At 45.2% G+C, this 14,831-nt stretch overlaps 1 protein-coding gene across 4 annotated transcripts in view; it reads left to right on the top strand.

The window, feature by feature from the left end:
- Positions 1–14,831, top strand: part of PDE7A (phosphodiesterase 7A) — a 256,033-nt gene that overhangs the window by 94,983 nt on the left and 146,219 nt on the right. Inside the window, exon 1 of one of the 4 annotated variants that reach the window (XM_082259749.1) lies at positions 12,870–13,096. The exons of 2 other annotated variants lie outside the window; for them this stretch is intronic. In XM_082259749.1, coding sequence (XP_082115875.1) covers positions 13,037–13,096 — 60 coding nt within the window. In that variant the 5' untranslated portion in view covers positions 12,870–13,036. Of the gene's footprint in view, positions 1–12,869; positions 13,097–14,831 lie in introns of those variants that run through there. One more of the 4 variants, XM_082259750.1, reaches the window with a different exon arrangement.

The following is a 14,831-nucleotide window of genomic DNA, read 5'->3' as shown; positions in this document are numbered from 1 at the left end:
ACTTAAAAAAAAAAAAAAAAAAAAAAAAAAAAAGGGAAAAAAATTATTCAAAATTATTCTAAATAATATAAGTACTTCATCTCCAATTTGCATGCAAATCTTTTGGAATGTAAGGGCTCATTTGCAAAGGCGTTAACACATTGTACAGCGTATAGTTTGTACGGAGTAGTAGAGCAGTCAATGGGCCCATTCACACAGCTGTGCCTAGCAGTGTAAAAAAACAATAATAAAAAAACAAATTAAAATAAAAAGTAGATGAACAGAAGAGAAATCAAATCAATATTTGGTGTGACCACCCTTTGGCTTCAAACCAGCATAATATCTTACACTTGCACACTTTTACACTCACACAATATCAGATTTTGTAGGATTATATTCGGGTGTATGATTGTACCAAACGGGTTCCAGTGATCATCAGTTTCATATGTAGGGTAAAACCATCATTAACTGAAATTGAATCGGCTATTGTAGGAAGCTTAAAACTAGGTGAAGAATAGCCAAACTCTGCCGTTAAGGTGAGGTTGTGGAAGACACCGTTAAATATCATAGGTCATTCACCATAGTAAGGCTGAGCACAGCAACAAGACACAAGGTGATTATACTCCATTAGCAAGGTCTCTCCCAGGTAAAAGTTCCAAAGCAAACTGGGATTTCAAGATGTGCAATTCAAGCTCTTTTGAAGACGCACAAAGAAATGGGCAACGTTGGAAGACCCTAAATGCAGTGGTCGACCAAGGCGACTTATTGCAGCAGATGAAAGATACTTACTTCTCTTTGACATTGGAAAATGTCCAGCAGTGCCATCAGCATGGAGCTGTCCGAAACCAGTCGAAACCAGGTACACCTATCTACTCTCCGAAGAAGTCTGGCCAGAACTTGTCTTCATGGAAGAATTGCAACCAAAAACCCATAACTCCGATGTGAAAACAAGGCTAAATGACCCAACTATGCACGAAAACATAGGAACTGTGGTGCAGAAAAATAGCAGGAGGTGCTCTGGACTGATGAGTCAAAATATTCTATGCATTAAGGTGAAAAACGCTTTCTGCTATACTCCCTCTCCCTGCGATAGTCACTCGGTTTTTTTTCCTCCTAGTCAGGAGGAAGGACCTAGTTCCTTGCTGGGATCTTTGGTCCTGGCAAAATTTTTTAGATAAACAATTTTTTCCGCCTGGATTTTTCCTGTGAGATCTACTATCAACTGCTGAACTGGGCGACGGGCTGGATAATCTAGATCCAGTGGTCACCCCAGTCTGGCCAGTGAGCGTGCACAGGCCTCAGCTCCGCGCTAGGTCGGCCGCAACATAGCCCCACAAGACGGGGGCTGGCCCTGCGAGTTGAACGTCTCATGAGGTCGCGTAGGACCTGGCCTCAGCCTGAGTCACAGCATTCCTCCTTGCTGACAGCCCCCCATTTCAATGGAGAGGAGGATCTGTCTGGAGCGGTGCCCACCTGGTTCTTAGTATGGTGAGCAACTGTTCCCCTTTTTTTCCCTGGAGGGTTTTGGGGTGGTTGTGGTGGGCCCCTCCTTGGGACGGTCGGATCCCTGGGTTCCCCTACTTCCCGTAGCCCCCCCCCCGCCAAGTCCCTTATCCCCCCTTCCACATACCCCCCTTCCACATACGCTGGGGATGTATTTTTTTGGGTGGTCTGGCCACTTTCCTGGGGTGGGGGCAGGGGCGCTAACTGGCGATGGGGGCCGGGGGAGTGTGCTGCCGGCGATTGTGCAGGGGGGGGGTTGTACCTGGTGGGGGCTTGTGCCAGAGCCCCCCATCCTGCCTGGATCTGTCCTGCGGCCTGGTCTCCTGATTGCCTCATTGGCACCGCCATTTTGTTGTAGCCTTGTGTATTCCTATACACGGCGGCCATGTTTGTGTAGTCCGGCAGGCATTTTCTTGTGGTTTGCATTGCAAATAGTGGCGGCCATGACAGTGCAGCCCCGAGGGTGGCGGTTGGAGCTCCTTTTTATCTCCTGGTGCTAACTCCTGGATCATTTAGCTTCATGATCGCCACATGTGTAGTGCAGGTTCTCCTGGTGAATGCAGGTGCCTGTGTCAGCGGGTGGTGAGTCTGGTGGGGTCCTTGCCTCTCTTCTGTGGATTGCTCTGTGCCTTGTGCTTGGCGACCGGGTGGTGCTGCCAGCGCGGTGGGGGTTGTCCCTCAGCAGTGTGTTACACTTTTTTGTGGGGTCCCCCTGGTGGTTCAAAGAGTCTTTGGAGCACGTTTCCCCACCTGATCCCCTCTTTGAGGCTGTGGGGCCCTCCGGGTCCCAACCATCAATCTATGCACTGACAGCGGTTCTGGAGTCCCTTGTGTCCCAGGTGGAGGTGGCTAGTGGGCAACTGGCTAGCAAAAAGCCCCCCTGCCTTCCCCTTCTTCCTCTGTCTCATCAGATCCTGAATCTGATTCAGCCGCCATGGATGTGGGTCACCCTGCTGGGTCTGCGACCACCCGCCTGGAATCCTCTGATAGGGAGGGTGATTCCTCCACGTTTGCGACCGCGCACGAAAAATGGCTGGTAGATGCACTGATTGTATATGTGCGTGAGACCCCAAAGATGTAGACGCAGCTGAAGCTGCGATGGGGGCGCAGGTACCCTTTGGCACTCACAAGCCATCCAGAATGGCAAAGGTGTTTCCTTTCCCCAACTATTTTGTCAAACAAAATTGTCACTAAAGAGTGGGAACGACCAAAGCATCCCTGTGGGGTTCCGAAGTGCTTTACTAGGCGTTACCCTTATGAGGAGTCTCTCCTTAACAAGTGGTCTGTGCCACCGGTGGTGGACACTCCGGTTTCCAGATTAAACAAGGCAAACATGATTGCGGTGGAAGAGTCCCTGGTCTTTAAGGATCCGGCTGACAGGAAGGCAGAGGCTGCATTATGTACACCTTAGCTGGTTTGGCAATGAGGCCGGTATTTACCATTGCCCTAGTGTCAAACTCTGACTGAGTTGGCTAAGCTCCTACGCCGTGATCTGGAGGGAGAAAAGCTCCCTCCTGCCTTTTGCTGAGCTGGCGGACCAGCTGGTTCAGAGGCTGCAGTTTATCTGTGATGCCTCTTTGGACGCACCTCTGATGGCTCGCCTCTGTTTTGGTGGTGGTCCTTTTGGCGTGTCTTTCGGCTCAAATGCTGCTCTGCAGACCAGACTTCTAAAAAGGCCTTGACTGATCTTCCCTTTCCAGGAGATTGTCTGTCTGTTTGGAGCTACCCTGAACGACCTCATTAAAGGTCTCGCAGGGGGAAGAGTATCTTTCTTACGCAGGTTACTAAGGGCAAGGAACCTTGTCGTAGACATGGACATTCCTTCTCAGCTCATAAGTTTTTTTTTCATCCCTCACTGACCAGGGCAGGAAGCCTTTTAGGGCCGCCTCTGGTGGATCCAAACGAACCTGGTCTGGCAAGCCAGGAGCTGGCTTCTCCAGACCTGCGGACAAGGCTCCTTCTGCATGAAGGTGTGCCCTCACCCGTATCGGGGGTGGGGGGGATATCTTCGCTGGTTTCCGGACCGTGGACTTCCCTGGTGCAAGACAAGTAGGCCACTAAGTCATCCGGTCCGTCTACAAGTTTGAGTTTTGCTCTTCTCCCCCGGCAAGGTTTTTTCCTTCTAACTTGCGCCTGTCCCCAGACCAATTACAGGGTCTGTATGAGGCGGAAAAGACCTGTTTCTTCAAGGGGTGATTGTCCCGGTTCTGTCTTCGGAACATTTTCAGGGTTTTTACTTAAACCTGTTCACAGTCCCCAGGAAGGAAGGCAAAGTTGCGCCCAATCCTGGACCTCAAGGCGCAAAAATTCTTTGTGCAGGTACAGAAGTTCAGAATGGGAGTCCATTCGAACGGTGGTGGCATCCCTGCGTCAGGGGGATTTTCTCATCTCAATAGATATCAAGGATGCTTATTTTCACATGCCAATATGTTCCAGTCACCAGCGTTTTCTCTGCTTTGCTGTGGGAGGGGAGCATTATCAGTTTGTGGCTCCTCAGGTGTTCACAAAAGTGTTGGCTCCGGTGCTAGCCTTGCTACGCCAATGGGGGATCTCGTTACTAGGCTACTTGGACGATTGCCTTCTGTGAGCAGAGTCTCCCTCTTCTCTGGTGGAGAACCTAGAGATCACAGCAGGAGATCCGCTGGATTCTGAATTTTCAGAAGTTTGCCCTGGTTCCATCTGCAAAGCTGGACTATTTGGGTCTGGCTCTGGACTTGGCTGTAGCCAGAGTACTCCTTCCTCTGGACAATCTCCAGAAATTGCAGACTGCAATTCGCCTCCTGCTGTCCAACAAATGGTCATCCCTCCGGGTTTGCATGCGGGTGCTGGGCCTGATGGTATCTACCTTTTTGATGTAGTTCCCTTTGCACAGTTCCATACAAGGTTCCTGCAAAAGGAGATTCTGACCAAATGGGACAAGACTCTGCAGACTCTGGAAATCAGATCTGGCTGAGTCGGGGAATGAAGGAGTCCCTGATATGGTGGCTTTGCTCTACGGCGCTTCGGCTGGGAAAATCCTTCCTCCCCTTGTATTGGACAGTGGTCACCATGGATGCCAGCCTTTCCGGCTGGGGAGGCGTCTTCGGCAAGCATTCTACTCAGGGGTTCTGGATGATAGAAGAGTCCAGACGACCGATCAATGTACTGGAACTCCGATCAATCCGATCAAGCTTCTGCCCAGACTCCTATGCAGGATTGAGGCAGAAGAGATTCCGGTTATCCTAATGGCACGAACTGGTCTCGCCGGGCCTGGTATGCCGATCTAGTGCAGGTGGTCACCGACGTTCCTTGGAAGCTTCCTCTCAGGGAGGATCTGCTGTCCTAAGGAATTATCTTCCATCCTGCTTTACAGTCGCTGGCTTTGACGGCTTGGCTGTTGAACGCCAGGTGCTAAAGGATAGAGGTGATTCCTTCATTGTTAAAAGCTAGGAAACCCTCCTCCTAGGAAGATCTACCATCATACGTGGAAGACGGACATTGCATGGTGTGAGTCTCTTGGGGTTCTTCTTCGCGCGATACTAAGTTTGTATCTTAACCTTCCTTCAATGGGGGGGGGGGGGGGGGTAACAGAATTTGACCTTGAGTACCATCAAGGGCCAGGTCTCGGCCTTAGTGGTCTTTTTCCAATGACCTTTGGTCACACACTCCCTGGTTCTTACCTTTCTTCAGGGTGTCCAACATTTGGTTTCTCCAGTGCGGGCTCCGTTGCCGCCTTGGGATCCTAATTTGGTACTTTCAGCTCTACAGAAGCCTCCCTTTGAAAATATTCAGGAAATTCCCCTGCTTGCGCTGTCCCAGAAGGTGGCCTTTTTGTTGGCTGTTACTTCTGCGCGCAGGATGTCAGAACTGGCGGCGTTATCCTGTCACCTTTTTTGGTGATTCACAAGGATAAGGTGGTGCTTCGTCTCTGTCCATCATTCCTTCTTAAGGTGGTCTCTGACTTTCATTTGAATGAAGACCTTGTGTTGCCTTTTGTGTCCCAGGCCTAAATATCAGAAGGAAATTGTGTTCGGGTATTTAGGGTGTACCTGGCAGCTGTGGAGTCTTTCAGGAAGTCGGATTCTCTATTTTTGCTCAAGAATGGATCTTGCAAAGGGTTGTCTGCTTCCCCTGCGAACATTTCCAGATGGATAAGACAGACGGTGGTTCAGGCCTATTCCATCAGGGGTCAGGTTCCTCCTCTCAAGGTGCATTCTACTAGGGCGCTTGCTGCCTCCTGGGCCTTCCGTCATGTGTCAGTGACTCGGGTTTGCAAGGCGGCCACCTCATCGTCGGTGCACACTTTGACAAAGTTTTCTAACGTGAATGCGTTGGCATCTGCGGATGCTTCCTTTGGCCGCAAGGTTTTGCAGGCTGCTAAGAGCACCTGATCCTCTTTGAGGGTGTATTTGTTTTTGTTTTTTCAGGTGGGCTCCAGTTGTTTTGGTTAAGTCCCTGTCGTCTGGTTGGCTGCTATTTAGCCTTGGGAATGTTTTTGGTTGTTCCCACCCCTTATGTTTGACACTACTTTGGGATGTCTCAATGGTCAAGAATGACAGGAGCTGTGTTCGTCAATGAACGAAAGAGAAAAGGGGATTTTTGACTTGCTGTTAAATCCATTTCTCCTATGTTCATTGATAGACACCGCACCCACCCTTCTGTGGAGTTATAATTCTCCTGACACTGCTTGTAACAAAACTGAGTGACTATAGCAGAGAGGCGTATACCCCCTGGGACTGCCCATGGGTGTAGCTAGAATTTCTTTTCTGCCGAGTGTCCTACTCCTGTAGGGGGCAGTATAACCCAATGGTCAAGAATGACAGGAACTGTTTCCGTCAATGAACTTCAGAGAAATGGATTTTATGGTAAGTAAGAAATCCCATTTTTGCGGTCCTCATGGAGTGCGCTCCCATCTTTAGTGTGGGCATCTGAAGCCTACTCATTCTATATTCCAGGAGTCAATGGACGGGCGGACATGATGTACCGCATATACTTGAGTATAAGCCGACTTTTTCAGCATATTTTTTTTTTTATGCTGAAAAAGCCCCCCTCGGCATATACTCGAGTCACTGTCTGACTTCCCTGCCCGGGAATTGCCGAACGTGTACGAGCTTTCCCAAGCATCGGCAGTGCATGCGCCACGGTGATGTGTTGGCGCAGGGTGGTGCCATTTTTAAATGTAAGGCACCTCACCGACAGGTAAGTGAGACTCCTCCGCAGCCCCTGCATTTCCTCATGCAGTGCTGCGGGCATGGTACAGGACATTCTCCTGTACCATGCCCGCAGCACTGCGTCTCATGTACAATCTATGCCATGCCTGTGTATCATCTCCTGTACAATCTGTGCCATGCCTGTGTATCATCTCCTGTACAATCTGTGCCATGCCTGTGTACCATCTCCTGTACAATCTGTGCCATGCCTGTGTACCATCACCTGTGCCATGCCTATCTACCATCTCTTGTGCCGTGCCTGAGCCATCTCCTGTACCATGCCTGTACCATCTCCTGTACCATGCCCACAGCCTTGCATCTCCATCATGCCCGCAGCCCATGTTTTGTGTCTCAGGGTGGTCCAGTTGGGTCCAGTAGCTGCTGCATTTCCCACCCTAGACTTATACTCGAGTCAATAAGTTTTCACACTTTTTTTGTGGTAAAATTAGGTGCCTCTGCTTATATTCGGGTTGGCTTATACTCAAGTATATACGGTAATTCCTGAACGAGGTACAGCAGAAGCAGCACAATCAGGCTAAATAAAAGGTATTTTCCTTTTAAAAAAAAAAGTGTCCAAATAGACATTAAAAAAGGATCACACAAAGGTGTGGGGGGAAGAGAGAGAACTGATGCTGGTTTGAAGGCAAAGGGTGTTCACACCAAATATTGATTTGATTTGGTTTTCTACTCTGTTTATTTACTTTCCATTTTGTTAATTGATAACCTTTGACTATTAAAGCTAGCCATACATTATACGATTCTCTTATTAATTTCCTTTAGATTTACCTTCAGCGATGTAGTGCAAAAGCCTGCCTGATTGCATACAAATTGAAAGTGTTTAGGTTTGACCTCATATAATATGGCTTTGGTAAGGCCCCTTTCACACTTGTGCGACTTGTCATGCGATTTGAGACTGCAAAATCGCATGACAAGTCATTCTACATTATTTCCAATGAGCCCCATTCATATCTGTACGATTTAAAGTCGCACCGACTTTAAAGTAGTCCCTGCACTACTTTTGGCATGATTTTGATGCGTTTTGAGCAAAAGACATTATAAGCCCAGTCAAACTCGCATCAAAAACGCGGTAAAAGTGTGAAAGGGGCCTTAATCTAAAGGAAATTTGTACAAGAGAATTGTATAATGTATGGCCAGCCTTTTCAACAGAAGTTGGGAAAATAAGTCTTGGTTCACACTATGAATCGCACAGGAACCCCGTTGCATTCCTGTTCAAATTCACAATGCGATTCCGTGCAATGCGATTTGAGTCGATTTGCATTGATACCTACTGGGGATCACAAGGGCAGTGTGATTTGAATGCAATGCAAGAAACAGGCAGGTTCAGCAGCTAATTGGCGAGCATTGTTGGGGGACTATGTGCAAACAAATAGTGCACGTTTTACAGAGATTTTCAGCTTACATGACATTGATTTTTGTTGTTTGTGCAGAATTCTACCTTAAAGGTCACTGTGAAACAGCAGTATTGATTGCAGACTACTTTGATAAGAAGAAATAATGCTGATAGGCTACATCTATAATTTATTGTAATAGTGTTTATTTTTCTAATTTGAACTTTTTTTGTTTGTTTTTTACTTTTATCTGTCCTCTCCTCAAAAGCCAAATATTTGTCAAAGTATTTGTGAAGTTTCAGCATAGCAGTTACTACCTCCAGTGTTACTAGCAGTCAGGGCTTCTCTGAGCATTTTCCATTTTCTGTGCCCCCCTTCCTTCCTCCTTTAGGGAAAACTACCACAATCTTGCAGAAGAACCCCAGACAGCACTCTTGCAGTGACGGAGCTACAAATATTAATGCCTCGTACACACGCAACGATTATCGGCCGACCGATCGTCCGACTTTTGTCCAGAGTTGTGTTTTGTTGGTTGGAATGTGCCTAGACTGCACACGAATTTTCTCGGCCAACAAAAATCTACTTCAGAAGTGATGTCGTGTTGGTTTACTTTCCGTGTGTTTTTTCTTCTCTGAGCATGCCCAGTCTTGCTCATCTGATTTTTGTCTGCCGAAATCTGTACTGACTGACGGAAAATCGGCCGTTGTGTTGACGGCCAACAAAAATTTTATGGCCTGCACACCAGATTTTTTTCGGCCGAAAAGTCGGAGTCGGTTGTTGGAAGCATCATACTAACAAGCCGAAAATCGGCCGATCGGACGTTGGCCGAAAATTCATGGCCAATTATCGACGCGTGTGTACGGGGCTTAAGGGATCTAAGTCAGACCCTACATGATTCCACGGTCTACATACAGAAGGTTTATCATTCCTGTATCTATGTAGTTTTATGCTCAAAAAAGTTGCCTGGTTGCAGTATGTCTCTGCCTGTGTGCCAGACCACTCTTTTGCAATTCTGTTCACATTTATTTTTATAATGCCAACACACAGGAAAAATTGTAACCTTGAGTCATGTATGTGATTGTGTTTGGGACATCAGAAGCGACAGTAAATTGAAGTCTTGTTTATATTCCCATGGGTACAGTTAAATCTGATTAATAAATGTAGCTTACGCTCCATTTTGACGCATGTGAGAAGTCCTGTCATGCCATGACGTGTGTACATTTATGCCCCATACACACGTGCAGATTATCTGCAGACTTTTGTCTGCAGACTTACCAAAACCATATAATATGAGGTCAAACCTAAACACTTTCAATTTGTATGCAATCCGGCAGGCCCTTGCACTACATAGAAAAGGTAAGTCTGCAGACAAAAGTCTGCAGATAATCTGCAGGTGTGTATGGGGCATTAGAATGGTTTCATGTGTGTATTAAATGTCTTGTTTCACGACACACGCTTGCATCTACACATGTTCTGGCAGATAGTGTTTGTATACCATGCACTGCAGTGGAGCTATTTCTGTCCATTTGGATTCCAAAATTGTAAGCACTGATGTCAATGCAGATGAGGTTGGCCTAATTTGGGCAAGCTATCTACGCGCAGAGATACATCTTCTGTACATGGATAAACACTAGTGCCAAGACTGACAGGTGTCCTTGTGGGTGGGAGGGATTCCTAGTGATAGAGGGTAAAAAAAAAAAGTCTTTCTTCTTTTCAGTGACACTAGTGCAGATTCAAACCAGAAAACTAATCGCGTTACTCTAGTGTGTGTGTGTGTGTGTGTGTGTGTGTCCCCCCCCCCCCCTCCTCAGTGAAATATATAGTATGCATCTTTTAATACATTCTATTTAAATTCTAGTTTCAGATATAATTGGGAGGGGTTAACTATCTGTCAGGTTTTTCTTGTTTTAGGGAAGAGGGCAAAAAACCGACTGGTAGCTTTGCACTGATACCGGTATCGGTGCCGATACGAAGCACCTGCATGTGTACTTGTTCTCGTGCAACTACTCGGATACATAAATCATTCTCTTCAAGTCGCAGCGATTTTCAAAAAGGTTCCTGCACTACTTTTTCGTGATTTTCTTTGCGACTTGCATTGACTTCTGTTAAATGAAGTTACAAGCCGCAATTAAATCGAAAGGTCCATATCCATCGTATCGGTGCATATCTACTGACTGGGGTTCTTCTAACCATTCTTTACTATATCCAAAACGGATAAAAAAATTACGACCTGCTGCAGATAATGCCTTTTGTGCCCCTATGGTTAAATCCCACACTTATGGAATTTGCTTCCTTTCCCGATCCCAATGTTTGGTCCTCTAAAGGCATTAAATATCTTAGTCAAGTCTGTGAAGGAGGTTCTTCGTACTCTTGAAAAGCAATACAATTTCCCTAACTCGTATCTGTTCCAATACCTCCACCTGCGCCACACATTTCACACACAATTTGGAAATTAAAAAGTTGCCCTGGCTGCTCCGGGAATCGAGTCTTTACTGCGAGATGATTCCCTCTTGAAACCGCTATCAGAGCCTACTACCCAACTATTCATGATGGTCTAGAGATAAATTGTTGTCCTGCTGGCGCAGTGAGACTCCGGAGTTAAAGCGGAGTTCCGGGCACAAAAACGATTTTTTTTTTTGTGCCCCTCCGCTAGGTATGCCGCACCTGAAAAGGAATTGGATAGTTATTTTTATTTTTTTTGTTTACTCACCTTTTTATTGAAGATCGTAAATGCTCACCTCTGACTGCTTCCTCCCTCGGAGCCGCGGCTCACCCCGTCACTTCCTGCCTCGCTATGATTCCTGGGAGCTGAACGTCACCGCTCCCAGGAATCAATGCGACGGCACAGGCCACGCTCGTCATTTCCGGGCGACGCCGCATTCCCCTGCTAAACAGCTTCTGGGCATGCCCAGAAGCTGTTTAGGAATGCGGTGCCGCGCCGGAAGTGACGAGAGGGGCCGGTGCGGCGCATTCTGGGACAAGAAGACGCGGAAGAAGACCGAGAAGAGGACCGCGCCGGCTTCAGCTGCCCACAACAGAGATGGAAACGCTGTGGAAGAAATTTTATAAGTAAGTATTTCTTCTAAAAGGTAAGTGCGAACCGGGACAGATCAGAGGCTAGCCATTGTGGAATGTGCTAGCCCTGACTGTCCCGGGGGTATGTTCAGTAAAAAATCATTTCTGTGCCCGGAACTCCGCTTTAAATACTGAAGACTGGGAGGACATCTGGGAAATACCCTATGCCATGACTGGTCTCTACTCAGGACTGGATAATATGATTTACAACAACCCCCTCCCCCCACACACATCAGTAAGCATGAGGCATACATTTAACCCCTTGATCACCAATAAAGTTAACCCCTTCCCTGCCAGTGTCAATATTACAGTAACCGTGCATATTTATAACACTGATTACTGTAGTAATGTCACTGGTACCCCCAAAAGTGTAAAAAATGTCAGTCAGGGGTCCGATCTGTCTGCCGCAATGTCGCAGTCCCGCAAAAAAAAAATTTGCAGATTACTAGTAAAAAAAAAATAATAAAAATGACGAATCTTTCCTGTAGTTAGTAAACGCAATAACCTTTGCGCAAACCAATCAAAATATGCTTATTGTGATTTTTTTTTTTAACAAAAATATGTAGCAGAAAACAAATTGGCCCAAAATGTTAAAAAATTTTGATTCATACATTTTTTTTGGGGAATGTAATATATCAGAATGTAAAAAATATTGTTTTTTTTTTTTTTTTTCAAAACTGTCGCTCTTTTTTTCAAAAATTAAAAATCGCACAGGTGATCAAATACCACCAAAAGAAAGCTCTATTTGTGGGGAAAAAAGAACATAAATTTAATTTGAGTACAGTGTCGCATGACCGCACAATTGTCAGTTAAAGTAACGCAGTGCCAAATTGCAAAATATAGCCTGGTCAGGAATGGGGTAAAATCTTCCGGTCTTAAAGCTGTTAAAAATACGCTCATTGATAATTTTTTTTGTCAAAGACATGTAGCTAAATACATTTTGGCCTAAATATATGCCAAAAATTGAATATATTGGATATTTTTTAACTGTCAAAGTAGAAAATGTCAATTTTTTCAAAATACCACCAAAAGAAAGCTCTGTGGGAAAAAAAGGACGTAAATTTTGTTTGGGTACAGGGTTGCATGACCGCGCAATTGTCAGTTAAAGTCGCGCAGTGCCAAGTTGCAAAAAGTGGCCCATATTCCAGCATCTGCAGCATCTCCCCTCCTTGCCCCCTCCCCATTCACACAGTGCTGTGTAAATGGGAAACTACAAGTACCAACACCCTTTGCGGCTGTTGCATTGTAGTTTCAGTGACCTTTAATGGCTCTGTTGAGTGCCGTGGTAGTTCATTCTCTCTTCCTGGCCATATGAGGTACCAGCAGATAGATATACAGACAAGTCTGAAGGAGTCCTCTATGGCACCCCCGATCAGCAGATTCTTTACTGGCTCCAAGGAAAGAAACAAAAAACAAATGCACAGTTTATTTTTCACCTGCAAAAAGATGTGCATTTATTATTATTATTATTTTTATTATTATTATTTTTTTTTTTTTTTTTTTTTTTTACAAGGTGAACTTATCCTTTGAGAAATCTATTTCACTTCAAACTGGGAACTTTAGGGAGGTATATTTGAATAGGGAGTCAACAAAGGGAGGGCCTTTGCTACCAACTGGTTTTTCAGCTAATAATTATATATTTTGCAGTGTGAAGCTCCGTCTCTTTTTTAAGTGTGGCTGTGTGCCCTTTTGTTTTGGAGCTGTGTGCTGTCTCCTCGTCTTGTTTTTGCCGGTCCCAGTCATTATTTAGATCCAGTGCATTTTCATACAGGAACTCTGTGCGCAGTCATCAGGTGACCGCTGTGTTGGTGCAGCTGCTTAGAGCTCAACTCACTTCTGTTTAATGTCACAGATTGCTTGTCATTAAGCATGCCCTGAAAGCCTCTTTCTGCTGTTCGGAGGAACAAAAGCAGAACATGATGCAGTGTTTTGTGTGACTCGATGGGAATTGCATTATTCTGGTCAATAGCTGTGATACTTATCAAGTGGATTACCTCAAAGGTATGCAGACATCTTAGCACCTCTTTTTGAGCTTTGACACGTTGTATTTGACTCTTATGTAGGTATAAAATACAGTGCGTGTTTTTTTCTGGAAATGTCCTAAGTGTCATGTTTAAAGTGCATGTAATATGTAACCTTCTGTATTGTACCTAGTTGCTACAGCAATCATCTGTGCTAATTATAGAGTTTGTTTTCCAAATTGCAAGTGTGGTGCTTTCATCTTAGTGCTGCTGTTGTAAAACACAACTATCATTCTATTGTGCATACACTTTGTGTGTGTGATATGTATGTTCTTCAAAAAGTTTCTGCACCTTTTTTATAGGTTTTTTTTTTTTTTTTTTTTTTAATGTGTGTGTGTGTGTGTATATACATACATACATACATACATACATGTGCCTATACTTTTTGGAGACCCCCCATGTATATATTCTAGTGTGTGTGTGTGTGTATGTATATATGTGTGTATATGTATGTATATATATATATATATATATATATATATATATATTTGTGTATGTATGTATATATGTGTGTGTGTGTGTATGTATATGTATATGTATATATATATATATATATATATATATATATATATATATATATACAGTGGGTACGGAAACTATTCAGACCCCTTAAATTTTTCACTATTTGTTATATTGCAGCCATTTGCTAAAATCATTTAGGTTCATTCTTCTTCCTCATGAATGTACACATAGCACCCCATACTGACAGAAAAACACAGAATTGTTGCAGATTTATTAAAAAAGAAAAACTGAAATATCACATGGTCCTAAGTATTCAGACCCTTTGCTCAGTATTTAGTAGAAGCCCCCTTTTGATCTAATACAGCCAGGAGTCTTTTTGGGAAAGATGCAACAAGTCTTTCACACCTGGATTTGGGGATCCTCTGCCATTCCTCCTTGCAGATCCTCTCCAGTTCTGTCAGGTTGGATGATAAACATTGGTGGACAGCCATTTATTAGGTCTCTCCAGAGATGCTCAATTGGGTTTAAGTCAGGGCTCTGGCTGGGCCATTCAAGAACAGTCACGGAGTTGTTGTGAAGCCACTCCTTCGTTATTTTAGCTGTGTGCTTAGGGTCATTGTCTTGTTGGAAGGTAAACCTTCGGCCCAGTCTGAGGTCCGGAGCACTCTGGAGAAGGTTTTTGTCCAGGATATCCCTGTACTTGGCCGCATTCATCTTTCCCTCGATTGCAACCAGTCGTCCTGTCCCTGCAGCTGAAAAACACCCCCACAGCATGATGCTGCCACCACCATGCTTCACTGTTGGGACTGTATTGGACAGGTAATAAGCAGTGCCTGGTTTTCTCCACACATACCGCTTAGAATTCGGGCCAAAAAGTTCTATTTTGGTCTCATCAGACCAGAGAATCTTATTTCTCACCATCTTGGAGTCCTTCAGGTGTTTTTTTTAGCAAAGTCCATGCGGGCTTTCATGTGTCTTACACTGAGGAGAGGCTTCCGTCGGGCCACTCTGCCATAAAGCCCTGACTGGTGGAGGGCTGCAGTGATGGTTGACTTTCTACAACTTTCTCCCATCTCCTGACTGCATCTCTGGAGCTCAGCCACAGTGATCTTTGGGTTCTTCTTTACCTCTCTCACCAAGGCTCTTCTCCCCCGATAGCTCAGTTTGGCCGGACGGCCAGCTCTAGGAAGGGTTCTGGTCCCAAACGTCTTCCATTTGAGGATTATGGAGGCCACTGTGCTCTTAGGAACCTT

The sequence above is a fragment of the Pelophylax lessonae genome (assembly GCF_965119305.1).
Source record: "Pelophylax lessonae genome assembly, chromosome: 5".
NCBI classification, from domain to species: domain Eukaryota; kingdom Metazoa; phylum Chordata; class Amphibia; order Anura; family Ranidae; genus Pelophylax; species Pelophylax lessonae.
Note: the sequence above shows the minus strand (reverse complement) of the source record. Positions and strands in the feature narration are given on the sequence as shown.